At 36.0% G+C, this 24,048-nt stretch overlaps 1 protein-coding gene across 3 annotated transcripts in view; it reads right to left on the reverse strand.

Moving 5' to 3' along the window:
• The window catches only part of LOC150082208 (uncharacterized), a 285,622-nt gene that overhangs the window by 95,277 nt on the left and 166,297 nt on the right, over window positions 1-24,048 (reverse strand). For 2 of the 3 annotated variants that reach the window (XM_090379171.1, XM_090379169.1), the window contains exons 9-12: window positions 23,465-23,611; window positions 18,590-18,719; window positions 10,309-10,602; window positions 6,844-6,985 (exon numbers count right to left, since the gene is read on the reverse strand). In XM_090379171.1, the coding sequence (XP_090235297.1) occupies window positions 6,844-6,985; window positions 10,309-10,602; window positions 18,590-18,719; window positions 23,465-23,611 (713 nt within the window). The remainder of the gene's footprint in view (window positions 1-6,843; window positions 6,986-10,308; window positions 10,603-18,589; window positions 18,720-23,464; window positions 23,612-24,048) is intronic. The other variant, XM_090379172.1, reaches the window with a different exon arrangement.

Below are 24,048 nucleotides of genomic sequence, written 5' to 3' on the forward strand. Positions count from 1 at the left end.
AATGACTTTAGGCAGGCATTGTTCAGTATACCACTTAGCTGTGACTGTCTTCTGCGTGTCCAAAATGACACGTTCCACAATTCCACTCGATTTGAAAAATACAGCTATCATTTTCTTCTTTACAGATCGGGATTTTCTGACAATTACGGGTGTGTCGTCATCATCAAAGACCCAAACTTTGTTTTGAGCCTTGGTCCGCAGATCGTAATAGTACAGCCAAGTCTCGTCACCTGTCACGATGTCGTTCACATACCGAGATTGTCCCTTATCAAACTTTTTTAACATCTCCCGGCATCAAGTCACACGTCGTGTCATCTGCTCTTCAGTCAGTTGATGCGGCACCCAGAGAGAACAAAGTTTCTTCACGTGCAAATGATCTTGCAGAATCGAACGAATTGCTGGTGCATTTAGGCCCAAAGTATCCTCTATCTGTTGGTAGGTCACTCGCCTGTTTTCGTCAAGCATTTTCCTCACAGCAGTAACGTTTTCCTCCGTAACTGACGTTCGTGGCCTTCCCGGCCTCTCAGAATCCTCCAGAGTGAAATTTCCCCTTTGGAATTCTCTATACCACCTGAATATCATTGTACAATGTGGACAATCATCATCTAGTGCAAGAGTCATTTCTTCTAAGCACTGGTCTATGGTTAAACCACGCACGAAATTATACCGCAAAACTGTCTTTATCTCATTTCGTGACCACGATGCCATCGCAAGCACTTTACACTCTCACTACTAATGAATAACTGAGCCCATCGACTTGGCGTGGCGGCTACTATGCACGTATGAACATGTCTCAACATGCAGCAACAAGCAGCTTCCTGTGATTCATTGTTGTGTCATATTGCAAAACTTTCCTAGTACCCTTTGTAATTGGTACCAGTGGGTTCAGGAATGTGTTCCTCTAACTCATCCATTGCGATGTTAGCGACGACAGAGCTGACAGGAGCACCCATAGCCGTACCGTGTTATCTGTTTGTACAGCAAATCGCCAAATGCGATGACACCGACTGACAAACACAGGTTAAGGGCAGCACAGATATCTTCTGTAGATAGTGTTGTTCTATCCAATAGGCTGGGATCATTCTCTAGAAGCCATCTGGTACAAACAACGGCCTGTTGGACTGGAATGGAGGTAAATAGAGAGACAACATCGAAGGATGCTATGATCTCGTCATCAGGAACTGTAAACTGTTTGATGAGGCGAAGGAACTCCTCACTGTTGGAGACTGTGTGGGCGGTATTTCTCACTAGGGGAGTTAGGAGACGGGCAATGTGTTTTGACAGTTCATATGTTGGCGAATTGCAACAGGACACGATGGGCCGGAGAGGAACGCCCGGTTTATGAACTTTTGGCAGGACATAAAAATGTGGGAGCTGGCAGCCAGTGGCATGCAACTGCCATCTTGTCGACATTGAGATCTTCCTCGATTTGAACCACTCATAGATCAACTTGTTAACAGTTGATTTCAGTCGTACTAAGACTTAAAGGGTGGGTCACTTACAGGCTCGTAAACATTGGGATGTTGTAGGATGGCAAGGGCCTTGTTCAAATAATCCGAACAATCCAGTATAACACAACTTCCTTGTCGGCGGGAAACATGACAATGGTATTGTCTTTCATGATTGCGGGTGGTTGGTTGGTGGAACAGACTTCCATCCTTTGTGGTGGAGGTTGATAGCCTAAATAAGTTTAAGGCTCAGCTGGACAGGTATTTTGAACGAACAGAGGGGTGAAGTGGAAGTGGGTTTTTTTTTTTTGTTTTTTTTTTTGGCTGATGCTGCATAAGCTTGCTTTCTTGCATCAAATGCCTCTACTAATGCTAATGCTAATGCTAATGACGGAGTTAAGAGCAGCGTGTTGCCAGTGGTTGAGATTGGAGTTTGTAGGCAGAACAGAGGCCGTTCTGAAGCGGATGTCATTAGCAGTCTCTTCAGGAAGGTTGGCTAAGGATACCTCTACTCCCATGGCAATTTGTGTGTTGGTGGTCTCGATAGTAGGATCATTCTCTAGAAGAAAATTGCCATGGTAGGAAATTACTATGTGGTGCAAATATGTTGATGATATTTTCACCATCATCCCCCATGGTTCAGATGCGGCGTTTTTGGAGTACCTCAACTCCTTATTCCCCTTCATCCAGTTCACTTTAGAGTTGGAAGCAAACAGGTCCCTTCATTTCTGGATGTTTTGGTGAAACGAGTGGGCCCACACCTGGAAACCTCAGTAAACCGAAAGCCAATGTGGTGTGGGCAATTCACTAACTACAGGTAAGCCCATGTCCCTTGTCATCTAAACAGCACTGCACGTGCTCTACTCTCTCAAGCTTGGAGTCATTCCAGCTCAGAGGAAGCCAGGCGCACCGAGGTTTCCAGAGTAAAAGCTGACCTAACCAATTGTGGATACCCAGCCCATGTGTTAGACAGGTGCTTGCAACTCACCCGAGACCCTCATTCCCCCACAACAGTGTACCTACTGCCTATATTCCTTATTATCCGGGCACCTCAGACCAGATTTCTAAGATCCTGCGTGAGTACCGCATGAAATGCATACAACTCCCTGGTGGGAGCTTACGATCTCTGGACTTGAGCATAAAAACACCTATCGCCACCCTCTTACACAGCGGAACTGTATACTGCGTAACTTGCCATGATTGCCGCAGTTGCTATATAGGGGAGAGCTCCAGGCATCTTCAGGACCACCTCGTAGAACACGATAGGACAATCCACCTGGGTGACACTGAGCACTCCGCAATCGTGAAACATTTTTGGTCAACTCATCATGACCTCAACCCCAGACACGACCGTCAGGTGATCGACCAATCTCAACACTACCATAACTGTCTGTGGTTAGAATTGTTAAATATATCTAGCTGTCAAAGAGTCTTAAATTGCTGCAGCGGTACAAGGCTACACCCTATTTTAAAGTCAATAGTTTTGAAGCACGACAAATGCTGGCAGAAATCCCATATACGCCCTGTGCACCAACAATAAGCACCTGATCTAGTGAATGAATGTCTGTACAATCTCGCATTCATGTGCACGCTCTCCAAGTCATCTGAGCATGCACAGCCTATTTAGTATTTATTCTATTCTTAATGTTAATATTATGTTTGCATTTCAGTATTCATGTATATTTTTACTTTTACTTGCTGAGGAAGGGGTCATCACCCTGAAAGCTTCTTGCATTAATCTTAACTTATTAAATTATCTTAGTTACTGCCTCCACTGGCCCTGCTGCATTATTCTTCACTTAAACTATGGAAAACAGTGCCATAGGCTCATTCTCTTTTATTTATTTAATGTGAAAATTTTCTGTTGAAGATCCTATTTTACTCCTGTTTCATAAAGTCATTCTTTGTTTTTATGCTTTATGAGAAACATTGTTGAATTCCTCATCACCAATATCAAATTTAATAAGAGCAGTGGCAACTTCTGCAATCATATAAATTTATTTGCCCTTTTCTTCTTTACATTCTCCTTGTTTTTCTTCTTTACACTCTTTATTTTTCTTCTTCTTTTCATTGCATTCCATCATATGATATCCAGCTTCATCTTCTCTTAGCCACATTCTTACATCTCCAAATTAATATCCTTTAGAGGATCCAAATTAGTGAAGTATGAATTAGTGAGATCTTACTGCAGTTTGAAGAAGGATACTTTTGTGTTAAAAACTAGTTTACTTTGTATTCACTGTACAATTTAAATGGAAAAAACATTTTTACCAGGATAGCAAGATCCTGCATTTTACATAAAAAAAAAAAAAGTCTCCACATCCTAGCTGTATAACAAAATAAGGCTATGAGAATTAACTGGTATTTTGAATACAGTGTGATTAATCCATTGGAAACAGGGAAAAGATAACCATTTCTACCTCACAATTTACTGGCTCAATGCCTTTGGCAATTCTACAGGCAGCTTAGCTTCCACAACTCCTTCTTTACAACCAAATAACCTGATTCTACAGCAGGCCAATCAAGAGAAAGACCACAGCAGATAGGAGATAAGAAGGCATTCCGTCCTCAGTCCAGCAAACCTCTCCCAGTTCTGATTCCACAACCTGTGATATCACATCACTACCCAGAATATACTTAAACAAGTCAACAGATTACTGTTCTTCAACACTCACAAAGGAGGTCAACAGAATCAACAACGTTGGCCAATAAGATTTGGACCAGGCAATGACAGCATTATGATACTTCTCAACCAGCTAACAAGATTAAACACCACAACAGAACATAATTCTTTCAGCAGATCTCATAAAGGACAGTCACCAATTTATCAGTTTGCAGGACTACTAAATAGATAATAAATATTATTATAATTAATTATGTAATTCTGAAGTTCCTTAAACATCAATTTCCAAATAATGTTGTACAAAGAGAGGGTTGTTACATGGGGTTGCACTAAAAATATTCTTCACACAGGAGTGTTAAGTTCTCTTAGTCTTCATCTGCATTCACACTTTGACTACCACATTATGATGCCAATACTTTCCTGACCATTGTTTTCTTTATCTTGTAGTGAATAACTGTAGCTAACAAGCAGACATCTTGAGTTAATTCAATTTTTAATTTTATTTTATTTAATAACTGAAGAAAGCATTCAGAGTAGCTGAAGTATATAATTGTGCTTTTCAGTTTGAATTGTACAGTTAATCAAAATAAATTTTAAAAGTGTCCTTTCATCAGATTTTGTTATTTGCATTCATTATGTTCTTAAGTTATAGTAGAATAGGAGTTGTGGTTATTATGTCTACAGAAGCATTCACAGGCTGGAATGCATGTTTCTTAGCGTGGTAACAGCTGTAGACTCCTTCAGCCGTTCTTTAATAATGCAAAAGAACTATCTAAAAGTAAATGAATGCTATTGGAAAGGAAGAAACTTTACACTCATTTCATAAACTGATTTTATATCTAAATCATGATATATGTGTAAATCAATTTTAGCTGAAACAAATTTAAGCACTCAAGCTTTCTCTTATCCAGCAGTATTTTTCCATGAATACAGCAATTATAACCCTGAACTTAACTCTTACATATCTGCAGATATATATTTGTAATTCATTAAGTAATTTTAAGCATTATAATATTTGATATAAACTATATTGCAAAAGTAACTGGACACCTGCATGTTTCAAAGAAATTTTATTGATACAATATTTAATAATGTGTCAACCCATCTTTAGCCTTAATTACACACCATATCCTTATTGGCAGACACCAAACCAATTTTGGTCCCTTCTTCCTCCAACACAGTAATCTGTTCATACCAAGGGTTTCAATGGAGTTAAGATAAGCTTTCAACAGGTTGACGGAGCTTTTCATACCTATGTCTTCAAAGCAAGTCACTAGAGGTGGTGCAATATGACATAGTACATTATCAAACTGGAACAGAAATGGGCCCTCTCTACTACTGCCACAGTACAGGAAGAGTAGAATTAATAGGCCAATGAGCCAAGCCTAAACCACAAGAAATAGTTTCATACAGCAACAGAACCTCTGCCAAACTTGACAGTTGGGTATGACGCACTCTGGTAAATAATGTAATCTGGTCATCATCAAAATCCAAACATAGCTATCAGTTTGGAAAACTGTACATGATTTATTACTACATAATACAGCTTTCCAATATACCAGGGACAAATTATAATGAGCTGCACACCAGGCAAGCCAATGTTGTGCACTGAATGCATGCTGTGATTTTTGGTTTGTGTGCTGCAGCTCTTCTGCAAAATGCAATGCTAAACAGCTCCCAACATATCATCCTTGTACTAATATCAGTCCCTATGGCCTCCCAGAACTCCTGGTCAATAGTTTTTTGTTACTTTTGTGAGAGTGAGTGTAATAGCAGGAATATGATCCAAAGAAGCAGAGAAGAAAACATTCATGAAACAAATGATCTGTACACTCTATTAACAATAAATGGATTTTGAACTGTGCAAGGTGAAGTGCTTTCAACTGTACTTTAGAGTCAAAGGCAACCTGTGTAACATGCCATTCAAACATTATATTAGTAAAATGATCTTTACTAACCAGTTTGCAGTAAACTGATTTGGATACTATTTACTATGAGTTAAGCTGTAAACCTTCTTTATGAAACTTCCTTGCTTCCGTAATTAAAAGAGAACTGAAAATTACTGTATTTTTACAGATGAAGATGAAATTGCATATTCCATCTTTCCAGTAGGATATTCATCCTTTTTTAATTTATTTCTATGTAATCTAAGCAAGCTTGGTAGTTAAGCACGACAGTTAAATTTTTCTGTAAACGTTGCTGTAAGTTGCAGTAATGATTTAAAATTCTCTTACAGTTGATTCTGTGTGTTGAGAGGGGGGATAGAATGAGCACTTCAACAATACAAGCATCATGGTATGAGGATTACATACAAACAAAAACAGAAATGACAGTCTGCTATGAATAATACTAAACATAAAAAATAAACTTTTTCCAGAATATCATTCATTATGGTTGTAAGTTAATAGTGCAACGATTGCAAACTCAACTATCCTATAACACATACAGATGTATGGGTACATGAGTGGACAAACAGATGCTGTTGTTTCGGAGCATTAGCAACTAAGGCCATATTGCTCCGGGATATGCGGTGGTCATTCCCTGACCCTTCCACATCCTCCGTATTTGGGGGGGACGGGCTTGAACCCCGGTCTAATCAAGAAGCGTGTGCTGACACTGCTGCTGCTCCTTCCCACCTGGCTACGGAGGCGCCAGTGGACAAACAGAATGATTAAATAAAGTTTATAAAGTTTTATCACCTGTGTGCTTCCTCCCAGCAAGATTTAACTTCCTTTTAAATTAATTAAAGCAACAGACATTCAATAAACTTACCAAAAGGAGTACTGTTAGGTGTTGCTGTGCATGATACAACAGGTACTTTTCTTTCCACAAGTTCACCTTGTTCTTGTTCTTTTTGAACAGCAGTAAGAACTTCTGCAATCTGTGTTACTTCTTTGCTTTCTTCTAGCCCTGTCTGGAAATCAGATTTTTAAACAGTGACTATAACATATAACACATTTTACATACAAAATCTCTACATCAAAATTATAACTATGAAGTCATGTGTTACTTGTAGACCTAAATGGATATAAACAAATGATTTCCATAACCAAATGAAATAAATTCAATTATATCATTCAAATGAAATAATCAAATGACTTTCCATAATCAAATGAATTGTAATATGTTATCTCATTCCCTCTATATAACAACCCTGGGGGATCGTTATATAGAGGGAATGAGAAAAAGGTCATTATATCGATTGTTCTTAAAATAGCATTAGGTTAATGAGAATTTGGCCAGACCCAACCACAAAGGATGTTATAACGTGTGGGACATTAAAAAGAGAGTCGCTATAAAGAGCTTCGATTGTAACTCATACCAACTAAGAAATACTGTTCAAAGATGAACTGAAAAGACTTGTGGCAGAGAAGAAAAATGCATCGGATGCATATAAATTATCAGGTGATAAAGAAGCTTTGGGTAGATATAAACTAGTTTATATATAATATATAATATCTTTATTGCAATCAGCAAAAATAAGTAAATTTTATATGGATGCCTGATGCAATGCCCATAATAGAAAAAATGTTAGAGGTTTAACATAGAAAGGAACTAAAACTCTAAAAACAAAAAAAAAAAGTTGTAAACATGTGAAAACAGGTTTTTTTATTTTTTTTTTCACAATATCAACAAACCAATCAAGGAAAAAAAAAAAACAGTGACAGTCACTTGGTTGAAGATGAGAGCTGCTCCCTGATGATACGTCTTCTTGTAGGCTTTGTCCTCAATGAATTTCTTGTAGTCAGCATCCATATCTTGGACATTTTGGAGCATCTCCATTGGCAGGAATCTGTCACCCTTCCTGAGCCTCCACACCACGAACTATAAAGAAGGGGGCCCTTAAAGGTTTCGGGGGATTCTCCAATTACAAATCTGCCAAAAACTTGCCATACTGATTTCACCGGCTATCATTCTAATGGTGACGAGTAAGTGGAGGGTGAAGATCCGTTCTGAGACTTTTCTGTAGTTTAGAAGTTTGTTTATTTCTGAAGTATGTGTGAGGAATGGAAGCTTGTGCTTGAAGAGCACTCACCAAAGAAGCCAGTACTCATCAGATGAGATGAGATGGTTTTTAGTGTGGTTTTTGCTAACGATGCCCAGATTTCAGATCCACAGGTAATGACTGGCTGAAGAAACTGGTAAATATCTTGATAGGTGTACTGAGACTCTGTGACATGAAGGAGGTGTTGTTTGGAAAGCCATCTGGATTCGCAGACCTTGTTGTGAATATCTGTGACATGGTGTTTAAAGCATCAAGTCACAAAGGAGGTTAGGCAGATTATGAGGTCTCTGGCAAAGAATGCCAAGAAAAGCAGCAAAGCTTCTTTACTTATATCAACAGTACAAGAAAGGGGCTGAATCACATTTTTCCACTTGATGTCAATGATTTAACTGTTGTTGATCCTGCTCAGGTTGCTGACAAACTGAACATGTATTTTGCATCCATGCACACAAGAAATTCTTTGGGGAACAAAATGCCAGTTTATCAAACTCTAAGCAGGAGCAAATGATTTTGTGATAACTGAGAGGAAAGTGTAAGAGATATTGTCGAAACTGAACATAAAGAAAGGTGCCTGGGGTGGATGGGATCTATCTAATTATATTAATAAAGGCAGAAAAAGAGATAAGCAAAACCTTAGTCATAATTATGAGAGTATCTTTAGATTTGGGAGAGGTTCCTATGGACTGGAGATGTGTGAACATACTCCCCAATTCACAAAGGCAGATAAAAGGGCGACATGAGTAATTACAGACCTCTAGGCTTAGCTTCTGTTTTTTTTTTTTTTTTTTTGGTAGTTGTTGGCGCATCGGCTTCTGTGGCCATATTGCACCTCCCAAGGTTTTTTTTTGCAGTACTTTGATCCAAGCCCGAGGCGGGAATCGAACCCGCGACCTTTGCTTAGCTTCTGTAGGAAAAATAATAGAGTCACTGATTAAAGAAAAAATGCAGGACTGCCTAGACAGGAATGAAATTATACTATAGTCACAGCATGGATTTGTTAAAGGGGAAACATGTCTGACTACTCTGACTGGATACTATGATGTAGTATCTAATCTAGGGAACTTGTCCGACTAATCTGATTGGATACTACGATACAGTAACAAAAGGAACTTGATGCAAAAAATAATTCTGATATCATATACTTGGACTTCAGGAAGTTTTTAATACTGCTCCACATAAACAACTACTATAGTGTGGCATTAAGGGTAAGTTACTGCTACTGATAAAGGGATGGTTGTGTCGGAGAAGACACAGTGGTTATTAATGGACACTGCTCTTCATAGACTAATGTTATTAGTGGAGACCCCCAGAGTTCAATGCTGGGCCCATTGCCATTTTCTATATTTATTAATGATAATAATGATGGTATAGCAGGGTTAATGTCTAATTTTGCAGATGAAACAGGATTGCAGGATAATTAATGAAAGTAATCAAGGTAAGCTACTGCAACAAAATCTAGAAAAATTAGGCACATAGGCCAAGGCAATTTAAATTTAACATTAACAGTTGCAAGGTACTGCATATGGACAACAGTAATTCCAGATTAATGTACCAATTGTGTGTTACTACACTCTGGGTAGTGGAAAATGAAAAAGGCCTGGAGGTAATTGTGCAGTCAGTTATGAAGTTCTCTGAGGAGCGCAGGCAGGCCACCAAGACAGCTCATAGGATTTTGTCAATAATATACAGGAACTTTGCTAGCAGGGATAAGGAGGTGAATATTCCATTGTACAAGGCAATGGTTGGGCAGCACCTTCAGTACTGCATACAGGCCTGGAGGCATTATTTTAGAAAGGATGTAAATCTGCTGGAACAGGTACACAAAAGGGCAACAAATTGGTGAAGGGAACAAAAGGCTAGTCATACCAAGAAAGGCTTCAATTTTCCAAATTACAACATCTAGAAACCAGGCACCTGCAAGGTGCCTGGTGATCTGACTGAGGTGTTTAAGACTGAATGGATAGAGCAAGCCTTTCTTCCTCTAGCTGAGACTACACACAAGGGAACATAAATTCAAATCGAGGAAGAATGGCTGCAAGATAGATGTACAGAAGTTTGTCTTCAGCCAGCTGGTAATTGATTTGGAACAAAGTTCCATCTGGTGTGGAAGTGGGAAGTTTGATTGTGGACGGGCAATTTTTTATTTCCTGCCTAATGCTTTATAAGCTTGATTTTTTGCATCCTTTGCCACTGCTAATACTAATACTAAACTGCCATATTCAAAAATTTACCTTTTCTCTAATAGGTATACTCTTTTCAACTGTTCCAGACATTAAAACTGATTGCAAGTAACTTGGAGGAGCTGATGGCTTAGGATCATAGTCTTGAACTTCTATATTGCACCATAAATGATGGCCAAAACTGTAATTCTTATGATGGAGCTGCCAATGACTTTGATATTTTCCTGGAACAGGTGGTGCTCTGAACTGCACAGCCAATATGCCTTCTTCTCCTGGTAGAAGATGAGGTACCTTAATTTCATAAGCAAGTGGTGCCAATTCAACTGATCCCCAACAATATTTTAACTGAAATCAGAAATATATAAAAAATATAATAAATAAATAAACATTCTTTATTTGTCACAATCCAGCCACATTGCATTGTAGCATTATTAATTATACACAAAAGACTGATGATTACCCTAATGGCATGTTAGCCAGATAGACTTAATAGTAAAGGAGCACTGAGGAGCATCTATTATCTAACAATTTAGTGACATCACATTAATACAAGATCAATATAAGTATTAATCATGCACACAAATATAGAGGGCAACAATATAGGCATATTTAGTAATTATAAATTTCCAAAACATACAGTAATGATAAAAATGAATAAACAAAATAAAATAACACTATGATTACGATTATTCCATTGTGTAAGGCAACAGTTAGGCCACACATCACGTACTGCATACAAGTCTGGATGGTGGTGGCAATTGCTTCATTTTAGGAAGGATATAGATTTTTTTGCAGCATCTGGAGACCTAACTGAACTATTTAAGGCTTTAAATGGATTGAGTAAAATTAATTCTGATGGTGTCCTTATTCTTTCTCAGATGACACATATAAGGGGAGAAATTTAAACTGAAAAAGGATGGTTGTAGGATAGAGATACAAAAATTTGCTTTCAGCCAGAGAGTAGCCTAATTACTGAAACAAACGTTTATCTAGTGCTGTGGAAGTGGGTAGTTTGAATAAATTTAAGAATTTGACAATTATTAGAGGGGATGGACAGATAATGGGTAGTTTTTTTTGGCTGCATAAGATTAATTCCTCATATCATTTGCCACTAGTAATACTATTAAAATGCAACAGTTTGTGCATATTAAATGGAAACACTAAGCAGAATACAGTGACTAAGAAAATTTCTGATTAATCAGTCCAATAATAGAATTGGGAGAGAAGTAAAATATCTAAATTATGTTACAAAAAGGTTTTAGCCTAAGCTTATTCCTTGTTTCCAGGGAGTTTGTGCCACCCAACTTTATCTCAAAATGGGCATGAAAAGAGCCAGACTATAGTTTTGTTTTGTTTTTTAATAGCCGATGTATAAGCAAGCTTAAAAAACATCGGCCATTGTAGAGCATAAATTCTGATTAGATCCTTATATCATGATGCTGCATAGGCATAAAGAAGTTATATTCTGATGATTTCAGTAAACTTCGGTTTATCAGTACAGCTGCTGACCAAATTTTGAAGCTATGCAGCATTACTGACAAAATGCGTACTTTGAAATTAGCTGTTGGCAATATGAACAGAATTTTGTTTGGAAATCCACATGCTTCTTACTATTTTAGCTTTTGTGGCTAAAAAGTGATTTTTAAACAGTAACCTGGAGTCAAATGTAAACCTTAGTTCTTTTTGGTTAGGGAGGTCTACTTAATCTATGTACCATCAAGTATGAGGGAAAACTGGATGACTTCTCTTAAAAAAAAAAAAAATGTCAATTTAAGAGTGTTAATTGAGAAGCAGAAATGTTTAAGATATTGTCTGATTTTTTAAAGAGGTTTGTTTATTATTTTATTATTCAAAATTACCTCTATCCTCAGATTTGGATGTCAACCATACTTTACATTATCAGCATAAGTAACAAACTGAATTTTCCTGTGAAGTAGGGGATGAATTAGTGCATTCCACAATGAAGAATATCATATTTTCTAACAAAGAATAGATAATATGAAAAGGGCTACTAAGGACAAATTGTACATATAATTTTTGTTTATCACAAAAATTAAGAAATAAGATATAATTAATGTTAAGATAGGCTAAGGGCATCCTTAATGAGTAGAGTTGAATTAAAAATGACAGAGGAAGAAAGGGATTTGGGAGTTATGGTACGATCAGACATGAAGTTCTCAGAGCAATGTAGAAATACAACAAGGAGGGCCCATGTTGTTCTTTGATGATGTATCGAACATTTGCTTGCAGACACAGAAAGTTCATAATTCCACTGTATAAGGAAATTGTAAGACTGCACTTAGAACACTGAGTTCAAGTACGGAGACTTCCCCTTAAAAACAATCTGCTCGAAAAAGCACAAGAACATGCAACACACCTAGTTAGATCAGAGTAAGGATGACCATATGACGAAAGACTTCAAACATGTGGGCTACAGAGCTAGGTAACTAGACACCTAAGAGACCTAACTGAGGTGTATTTTTGTTATAAATGATTACAGAACCAGGGAGCATAAATTCAAATCATGGGAGAAGAGGTTTAGAGTGGATTGCAGGAAGTTTTCTTTTAGCCAGCTAGTTGTTGATTGCTGGAATAAGTTGCCTCCCTCCAGGCTAACTGAGGCTGCAGTTGGGGAGGTTCAACTGTCAGCTGGATCAGTACTTATTAGGGCTTGCATAAAACCGAGAATTTTCAAAACCGAGTTTAACCGAAGTTTACTCTTAAAACCGGTTTTAAAACCGATTTTCTCCGACTTAGGGAAAATAATTAAAAGCTTATAACACAAGTATTTATTTTATCTTGGGTAGATTGTACAAATCGTAATCAAATCTTTTAAACAAAATCTATCACCTCTTATAGTAAAAAAAGATAAAAAAATTAAAATGCTCCAAAAAGGTAACCAGCTTGAGATTATACAAAATTACAAATTGTATTCAAATCCTTTGAATAAAAACTATCTTCTTGTATAGTAAACAAAATAATAATAAGCCTTATAATAATAATAAATAAATAAAAATAAACAGCTTGGGGAAATTACTTTACTATTTATTGCTCAGCTTTTTTCTGAAAATGATCCTTTAAAAAAAACACAGTATATTAAGCATTTTTCCTGATAGACTTGACCTTATTTTTGTGTTAAAGAGACCAGTGATCGAAAACACTCTCTCAGATTGGACTTGTTGGTTTAATGGTCAGCAGAGCTCTATAAACTTTCTCCAGCTTTTCACTTCTACTGCTAGTTGCCTCCAAAATTTTAAATTCTTTGCCGATTTCCAATTCACTTGGATATTTTGAAGGCTCTTCAGTTAATCTCTTTATTACACTATCATACTCTCGCATGAGTGTATCTCCGACATCAGAACTAGATGAGTCTTTGTTTTCTTCTAAAAGAACAGTTCGTTTATTTTCAGTTTCTTCATTCAACACTAAGACTCCTTCAGAATGTTTTGCAAATAATCTCTGATAAATCTCATCAGCATGCTTTTTCAAAACTTGCTTACTTGGAAAATCAAAAGTTCTTGAACCTGAATCTTCTTTCCTAAACATTTTGGGGTTGTGTAGATAGCTCAGCAAAGCCACAGTTTGGCAATTTCTTCTTGCATTGTAATGCTGCAAAAGGCTTTGGTGAAACTTTAAAGCAAATGGGTTTTCTGCTGTATCAAGCTTAGCAAGCAGAAATTCTATTGAAGACTCTGCTTTAAGTAAGTCTGTATCTTCTGAGGTTATAGCCTTCAGAATCATTTCAACTGGTCGCAAAGTTTCACATAGCAATTCAAGTGTTTTCCAGCCATCGTCAGACACAGCTTCAGTTGACAGTACTGCACATAGAGCATTTGGAATGCAATTTTTCAATTTCAAAAATCTCTCAATCATATAGAATGTGCTATCCCATCTAGTCTTGCAATCTAATATAAGTTTATATTCTTTCCCATTAAATTTTGCTTTAACAAAATTTTGTAATATGTCATTTTTGGTAGGCAATTTTCGAAAAAGCTTGCAAATTTTTCTGACTTTGTTAATAGTTTGTGCAATATTGGCCATTGGATTGAAGAAATAAATGAGCTCATCAGTAAAGTCGGTTTGATAAAGCATGCCTTGCTGTCTTTCTTCAACTTCTTCATCATCACTACTTTCTTCATTGTCTTTGGGAGACTCAGAGACTGTCGCACCATAATTGATTGCTTTTTCATCAAGTACATCTATAACTGGCAGATGTATACAATGGGCTATACATTGTTGATGATTAGGCGTAATTTGCTTGCCAAACTTAATCATCATTGCTGCTCCATCAGTGGTGCAGGCAACAATATCCTCATCCAAGTTCAAAATTCCTTCAAGTGTCCATTCACAATTTGCTCAGTTCTTCTGCTATCAAGTGAACCATTAATCTCAATAAGACCTAACGACCAATGATTGTCTTTTGAATGCACATTTATATTCATATACCTTTTATTTTGTATAGACGTATATTCGTCAATGAATACCGTGAACCCAAAACCAATGAATTTTTGAAATGCTGAATGAGTTCTTCTTTCTTAGTTTTATATTAATTCAGAACCATATTTTTAATTCCATTCACTGAGGCTGGTGGTAATTTATTGTATTTATTTCTCTGAAGGTGAAGGCTTGATTGTATAAACTCACTCTTGGCAATTGAATTAAAAGAAAATCCATCTAAAGCAGCTAATTTTGAAATCTCTTCTTCCATAGATTTTTTAACGATAGTTTTCTAATGTTCTTACCATTTTTACGGAAGGTTCACTGTTATCTTGTTTAACGTCAATCTGATGCATTTTCTTTAAATGCAACATCAAAGATGATGTAGATTCTCCAGACGACTTCATTATCTTCTGATATTTCGAACATTGTGCTTCATCTTTGCTTTTTCGAGCAAAATAATTCCATACATTTGATTTCATCTTAGACATATTAAGAGTAATAAATATTAATCAGTAGGAATTTATATCACCGACAATTTTAAATAAAAATATTGAAGATAACAAAGGCACAATACTATGCGTCACTCACGCAAGCACTGAATGAAGAGTGTAAACGAGGCAAGTTTCAAAAGATACAGGTGGGAAGATAAAAGGTACCCCTCCTAGATTTGGGCCACTTGCCCATGAGATTCGTACCTAAACATAAAATAAAATAAAATAAAATAAAAAACATGTTTAAAACATAAAGCAGTTGAACGATCCAGATAAACGAACAAACAAAAGAAAATATGCGTAACAAAAAACTATATGTGAGGGCTAACTAAAAAAATATTCGAATCCGGTTTTAGAAGCTCGGTTTTGGTTTTAACAACTCTATATGAAACCCGGATTTAACCGGTTTATAAAACCGGTTTGCAAGCCCTAGTACTTATGGAAGGATAGAGTAAAAGAGGTAGTTTAATTTATTAATTATTTTTATTTTATATTATTTATTTATTTAATTAATATTTTTTGGCTGGTGTAGCATAAGCCTACAGCTCCCATTAGTCGCACTATATGACTAATGCTAATAACAAGGCAAGTGTGGCACTCAAGCTGAGTAGATTAATGCTCAAGGGGAGTAGATTACTTTTTATTCTATATTATGTAGTCAGTTTTTTTTTTTTTTTTTTTTTTTTTTTTTTTTAGGTACACCTATCTAATAGTGAGTCATTAGCACCTCCATTAACTCTCAGAAAAGCCTGAGTTCATTGAGGCATAGGCACAACAAGGTATCAAAAGCATGCCACAGAGATACTAGTCCATACCAACTGAATTGCTTCCCACAATTGTTGCAAATTGGATAGCTGTAGACCTCTAATCTGAAAAAGCTCATTCCATCTCATCCCACCAATTGCTCAATTGGATTGATATCTTGGCTGGGGAGGCCAATGTAGCAGCCTCCCCAGTCACTGCATTCATTTTCCTGGAACCAAGTCCTGTACAATTCTAGACTTGTTATATGAAACATTATCCTGTTGGGAGAACTCATTTGCAGATGGATACACTGCAGTAATGAAGGGATGGTTGGAAACAATCCAAATAACCTGTAACATCCAAATGTTATTCTACTGTGGCCCATAGTTCACCTCGAAAACACTCCTCCACACTAATACACTGCCATCAACAGCCCGTAATATTGACACATGGCAGAAGGGGCTCCTAGACTAGTAGTGCCATTTTCATCATATTCTTGTTAAACAGCAGAAATCAAAATTTGTCAGACCAAGGCAACAATTTTTTAATCCTCCATTGTCCAGCATTCCTAAGCCCACTGTAACTGCAACCATACTTTCTTGTATTTTGCTGACAGGAGTAGAATCCAATTCATTCATCAGCTGCAATACCCTATCCATGACAGGGTAAATAAACAAGCTGTGCTTTCTGAAATGCCTCTTTGGTTACCACTGTTGTACTAGGTTGTTATTTGACTGACTGAAGCCTTTCTGTTACTCTGCACAAATCTTGTCAGCCTATATTGGCTTCTTGCATTAATGATCTGTTTCTGACCTCAGGATCATCATTGGCTGGATGTTATTTAAATTATCAGACTAATCTCAGTACACCCAAGACACAGCCATATGTGAAAACTCCAGCAGACTTGCAGTTTCTGTGATACTCATACTGATGTGTCCAACACTAACTACCAAGCCGCATTCAAAATTACTTAAATTTTTCACCTTGTCCATTCTTACATTGAGTTGTGCATGCACATACACACACAAACACGGCATTTCAACATATCTGCTTTATATGTCAACAAGTATGAACACATGATACTGTTACTGAAGGAGTGCTCTATTTCATAAAAAGGTTTAGGTGTACAGTAAAGTGGTCATTCAGTGTATAATTGTTTCTTTTCTTTTCTCTGATTAAACATACTGCAGTTGTGATCCAAAATTTAAGTTTTCCTTCTATTACTAGCAATTTCCATTACTACTAAAACTACTATTACTAGTAATTTTCACCTGCAAGGAGATCTGACTGACTGAGGTATTTAAGGCCTTGAATGGATTGATTAAGCTTAATGTTGATTGCATTCTTCCTCTTGCTGAGACTACACACATGAAGGGGCATAGATTCAAATTGAGGCAGATTGGTTGCAGAACAGATATGCAGAAGTTTTCCTTCAGTCAGCAGGTGGCTGATTGTTGGAACAAACTTCCATCTGTTGTTGTGGAAGTGAGTTTAAGGAAAAAACTAGATAAATTCTTAAAGGGATGGATGGGTGGTTTTTTTTTTTTTTTTTTGGCTGATTCTCTATAAGCTTGCTTTCTTGTATCATTTGCCTCTACTGAGAAAGTAGGCACTAATTGAATTACATAAAATTTATTACATCACCACTTCATTAACAGTATTAACAAACACATTAGTACACAGTCTCCTCCCACTACAAATGAAACAGAAATAGAAGAAAAAATCCTTGTTCTTCTTCCTACCCAGGGTTGGTAAGTGATAATCGGGATAGTCAAATGCCCCAATCCTTGCCTACCACTTTGCATGTGTACCCCCCCTTTGTGGTCACCACTTTGTCAACATTGCTTTCTTCAAGAGCCTTGTTTATTATTTTACTGTTTACAATTACTTCATTCTGAGATCTGAATAACAATCATACCTGAATGCTATCAATATAAGCAATGGGTGGAATTTTGATACGAAGGAGAGAAATTAGTGCAGGTAGTGGTGCACCTTGAGGGATACCAGCAGAAATACTCTTGATTAGAGCAGGTGATGAATTTAACAGAAAGAGGGGCCCATCAAATCCCCAGAAATTCAATTATTATTTCCCCAATTCATTAACAAGATTATGAACCACTTCATTACTAAACAGCACCCACCGACTTCAAATGAGATAGAAGCAGAAAGTGAGGAAATCTACTTCACCCTCCCATGCTGCCAGTGGATGAAGTAGCAGCTAGGATAACCAAATGTCAAAACTTGTGTAAGACCTGTGTGGTCTTACACCAGTAATGGCATAAGAGTTACAACTGGTGTTAGAATTGCAAAAAATTGCTTTGCTGTCCCATTTGCACAGTAAGCAAATGGGAGAGCAAGCTAATGCAAGTCACTGTATTACAAATATGTGGTCCTGTGAACCGCTTGACTCTCCAAGCACAGTATTGCTGTCACTACTGCACATAAAATGGAAAACGACGAAATAGTCTGTTAAGGTCAAAAATAGAGAGGGGGGCTGTTTTTGGCACACCGTTACAAAATTTCCTAAGATGAGTGATTTTTAACTCCATGCTAGTATTTTCAAAGAACCACAAATCAGAGGGCTACTGGAAGATGATAATTTCACAACTTCTGTCTCATAAAAAAGTGAAGGCTTGGTTATAAAGAAAATTACTTACTACAGTATCTGATGTCCAAGGTTTGTATCCAGAATTACACATTCGCCAACATTTAGTAAATTTAACTCCAGGTGGCATTACCATCCCATCTGGTACAGTCTCATCTCTGAGAAAGTAGGCATCCATGGCTCTGAAAAACATATATTTAATTTTATAATAATTAATTAATATAACATTTGTATAAATATTATTTATAAATTATAATATAACTAAAACATACAATAATTAACAATTTCAGGCATGTTCAAGTTTTTCTTAAATTAATTGAATTTTGTCCATTTTCTGTGATTAACAGAAGTCAAAAGTAAATAACTAATTTTTATTGATTAATTAATTTTTAATGTATAAAAAGAGAATTTAATTTCCATGCACATACCCCCAACAAAATAGACCACCGCTTTTTTTTCTGTAATTAACAGAATAAATAAATATATTTCAACAAAAAGCAACAGATTCTTTCTGAAGAGTTGTTGAAGTCTATTTATTCTTTTTTTTTTTTTTTCTGTTTATTTTTCTTATTATTTTTTCTATCTATTCTTTATATTGCTATTTAGTCTATTATAAATTCTTTCATTTGCTGTTATTGAATATGCAACATATAAAGATGGAATAAGTCAGTATTAGCACTGACAAAGCAATGCAAGAAAGCAAGCTTAAACAGCATCTCCCATAAAAAAAAAAAAAATTTTACCAACTTAATTTGTCCATCTCTTCTAATAATTTGTCAATTCCTTCTTGTAATTTATTTAAACTATCTACTTCCACAATACTAGGTGGAAATTTATATGGGCAATCAACTACTTTCTGGTTGAGAGCAAATTGATGCACATCTACTCCTCTGCAACCATCCTTTTACAATTTAAATTTATGCTCCTTTGTATGTGTGTTGTCCAAAAAGGAGTAAAGATGCAATCAGCATTTATAGAGGTCATTCAAATAAAAACAAAAAAAAATCAATGTAAAATACATATACATTATGCAAAACTGATGAAAATCCTGTGTCAGATTACACTGTGGACAACAAATTTTAAGCTTCTGATCCTAATCCTACTGAAATATGGTTGCCTCATTTTGGGAAGGACATGGATGTGTTGAAACAGGTGCAGATAAGAAGAGGAATAAGACTAGTGAGGGGAACAAAAAGGTGCTCTTAATAAAGAAAGGCTTCAGTTCCACAAATTGTGGCATCTGGAAACTAGGTGCCTCAAAGGAGATATGATTGAGGTGTTTAAGGCAGTAAATGTACCGAATAAGCTAAATGCTGATGGTATCCTTCCTCTTGCTCATACAACACACGAGGGGTCACAAATTTAAATTGAGGGAATATGATTGCAAGACATATGTATAGAAATTGCTTTTGGCTAGCAGGTAATTGATTGCTGGAACAAACATCCAGCTGCTGTTTTGGAAGTGGGTAGTACCGTGAGTAAATTTAGGAAAGAACTAGACTAATTATTAGAGGGGTTGAACAGGTGATTGTAGGAAGAGTTTTTTTTTTTTTTTTTTTTTTTTTTTTGCTGATGCCATATAAGCTTGCTTCTTTGCATCATTTGCTACAGTTAACAATAATACTACTCTTGATGAGCTAAATCCAAATTTGAAGTAAGATATTGACTGGCACCCACATATTTAGAGAGGAATGTAAATTATAGTCAGTTCTGCTATAACACACATTTTCACAATGCAGCTGATATATTAAGGAACAATGCAAGTATAATGCGATTTTCACGTTGGCTCATGTGCGATTTTGTCTGCGAGTAACGCTAGGTGAATGCAAAACCCGGCACCAAGCTGAACGTAGCAACCTGTGCAGCCATACATACAAGTTTACGAAGCTTCAAAAATGTCAAATGTGTGAGAGCTATATTTCCCATTTACTGTAGTTGTATTGGTCGGAGACACACTGTTGTCATTTTCTGCATTCATAAGTTAATAGGTGATATTGTAGGCCAACTCATGACATTTTCAGGAGCTCACATTTTTCTGTTCAGACAGAAATTTCGTGAGGCGAGATAGTGTGAGCGGAGGAGAACATTTCTGGAGGTCACTATCATAAAACAATAAATATAATTTGCAGTTCCCAATTTACTGGGCTTTTCTGTTAGTGCAATCTAATTATAAACGGGTAGTAAACTCGATCTTACTGCCTTTGTGATAATACCAATAGCCTGAATTCTGTGGATTTTTAAGTTATTACGGTGAAACGTGTTTCCCCCTTCGATGAAACCTTCAATCATATAAAAAACAAATTTTCAGAATCTTTTCTTCATTTTTTAAGCTTCATAAACTTGTCTCACTTGTGCAATTTGTGCGTTCCATGTTAATCGTTACTGATTGCTTATCTTTTTTAAATTTTACAATGCAAAAAGAAAAAAGAAAATGTCAGTGAACAGAAATATCAATTAAGCAAACATTCATATCTTGTCAAGGTAAAGTGCTATACTTACTGTAATATTTATTTATTTTTATTAGAAATTTAAGATGTTTAAACCTGTGTTAGCAATTTTATTGGGTTTCTAACATTTTTTAGTGTTTCACTTACCAGACTGAACAATATTTTTTTGAGTGCTCTGCCTTTATCCCTATTTTTCCTATAAGCCTTGTTGTTTTTAATGCATGAAATACCTTAACGCTGAGATTTTTAGGAACACGTGTACTGCATTATAGCAGAACTGACTGTATTCATTGTTTTAAGAGAACTTCATGAAATTTTAAAAAGTATTCCAATAAATGGAGTAAAAATATAGTAATTTTTTCTTCCCCCTTCCCCTTTGTTGTTGTTGTGGGAGTTTGATGCCGCATAAGCTTCTTTGGCTATAATGTGCCTATTCATTTATTGTAATAATATATGAGAAATTCTTGTAACGACAGGAAAGGTCCCCCCCCTTTTATTGATTGAGCACCACTCTGATCAATGTCCAGCAATAGTCTGCCAGTATACTTGGGTCTCACTTTTCTTGGTAACCTTTTTCCATAGCAGCAATATCATATTTTATATTATCATCTGTCAAATTCCAACATTTAAAAAGCTGGAAATTACATATTTTTAAGCAGGAGATAAAAAGAAGTTTTTTTGGCCAAAACAGATAAAAAAAACAACAAAGTTTCTGCAAAATGCAGGAGTTCTTTCCAAAAAAGAGATTTTTTAAAGAAAATGTACTAGAAATTAAATTTCAGTGACAAGATACAGATTTTTATTAAAATAAAGTCAGTGTTGTTTAGCAGTACAAGTATGCTTTTAAACGTTAAATTTAATTAACTTATATTTTTCTGCCTGTACATATCTGTTTGGATTATCTTTCAGGCATCAACTCATTATGATTGTTTCAAGATACTGTAGCAGACTTATACTTCAGGAATGCTGAGTCAAAATTTTATTTATAACAATGGTGTCGCTGTTCAGATTTCACTGTCAAGAGTCCTGAATCTGAATTTTTTTTTTTTATACCTAATTGAACAATTCTCATAGCAATGCTGACACTCGCCACTGATATGAGGAGTTTGCTATTTAGAGTGAAGTTAATTAATGTATTAAACAATATATTAAGAAATCAACAAGGTTTGTATTGGATAAATGAAAGGAAGAAAACACTGACCATTAAGGTAATAACATCCAGTAGATTTACGTTGCATTGGAACATAATCAGGTGATCAAAATTATGTCATGCATAACCAAGTACAAGAGAAGTTGAAAATCCATAAATATACAGGAAAGTTAAATTACATAAGGAATAACCATAAAAGCCTTATTTAGTAGAGGGAATAGTTACAGAAGTAATTAAAGGATAGTTACAGAAGCTATATATATATATAATATACAGTGGATTCCAGTTATTTGGGCCACCGGTTAATCAGGGCAACCGTTTATTTGGGACAAATCTTAAAAAACAGAACCCAATCGAGAAAATAGACAGGGTTTACTTCGCTTAATTGGGACAACATGCTATATAATCGGGGCAGGAGACCGCAGCACTGGAGATTACCCTACAGTTGTCTCTGACTGTACCACGTGGTTTGGTCGGATTTCTGGAGGTCATAACCATAAAACAATTAGCAGTCACTTGTTTACTGGGCTTTTCTGTTAGTGCAATCTATCAAAAACAGATAGTAAACTCGATCTTACTGAATTTGCGATAATACCAACAGCTGGAATTATGTGGGTTATAATAGTAAAATGTGTTTATACTTCCATGGAATCTTCAATCATATAAAAAAATTAATTTTCAGAATCTTCTCTTCATTCCTATTTTTAAAGCTTCGTAACTTGTTACTCCGTTCTCAGTTGCGCGTATCGTGTTACTTGCAATTTGTGTGTGACGTGTTCTTTGTTATTGATTACTTATCTTTTTACTGTTTTAAATTTTAACCCCCACCCACAAATGTCAGTGAACAAAAATGTCAACTAGTTAGTATGTACATATTACAGTGCATATTAATTATCACATATATTCTTCCGATTTTCACGTATCATTTAATTTTTTAATTGGTAAGATAATAAAGGGTAAATTTGTGCTTAATATATCTTTACTTTTATAGCCTGTAGATAATATTCCTCCTATTTTCGCTAATTAGAATCGCTGTTTAATAGAATTAAAATTCAATTCACAAACGTGACCACAATGTCCGCCGCTTACTACACATTGTATAGTGAACGGTACTTTACTATGGTGACTCTATCGTAACGTGATTTGATTGTACAGTGAACCAATTGTAAAGTAGGGGTCCGCTGTATTTTTAACTTTTTTTACGTGAAACTTCGGATAATTGGGACAGCCACTTAATTGGACCAAAATGCACTAGTCCCGATGTGGCCCAAATAACCAGAATCAACTGTATATGTATGTATTGTATTTTTTATTTAAAATTTATACATACTTTCCATTTTCCACATTTATGGAATGCTGTGTTTCCACTTCAGAAATATTTTTACATGTATCATTTTTCTTTTCCCAATGCACAAGAGGTGTAACACTAGGTGGACTTGCATGGTGCTTCCTGTGTCTTTCATATCTCTCCTTGTTCCTGAAAATTAAAACAATAACATTAAATGTGTTTATATGAAATACAGTTCTATAAAATTAAAAGATAAAAAAAAATTGCAAAGGTGATTCTTGTCTATCAGAAAGTTTAAAACTAGAGGATGTCTCTATTGAAACAGACTATCTCTCAAATAGAACAAGACTGTTCTCTTCTAACAAGATCTGCAGATTTACTTAACAAGTACAGGTCAATGTTGAAAAAAAGCCGTGAGCTAGGGTTGAATCTGAAAGTGTCTGCAATTCTGTCCAGACATGATAGGAGGGAGTATATGAGAGCCTTGTCAACCAATTCGGCCCTGGAGAGATTGTGCAAGGCTTGTGGGGTAGAATTTTTTTCAGCGTGGTCTGTGCTTGCTAACAGCAGAGACTGCCTCTACAGGGATGGGATACACTTAAATAGAAAGGGTGCAAGAATATTTG

Source organism: Mastigoproctus giganteus, chromosome 8 (assembly GCF_048544385.1).
Source record: "Mastigoproctus giganteus isolate SK-2022 chromosome 8, ASM4854438v1, whole genome shotgun sequence".
Classification (NCBI taxonomy): Eukaryota; Metazoa; Arthropoda; class Arachnida; order Uropygi; family Thelyphonidae; genus Mastigoproctus; species Mastigoproctus giganteus.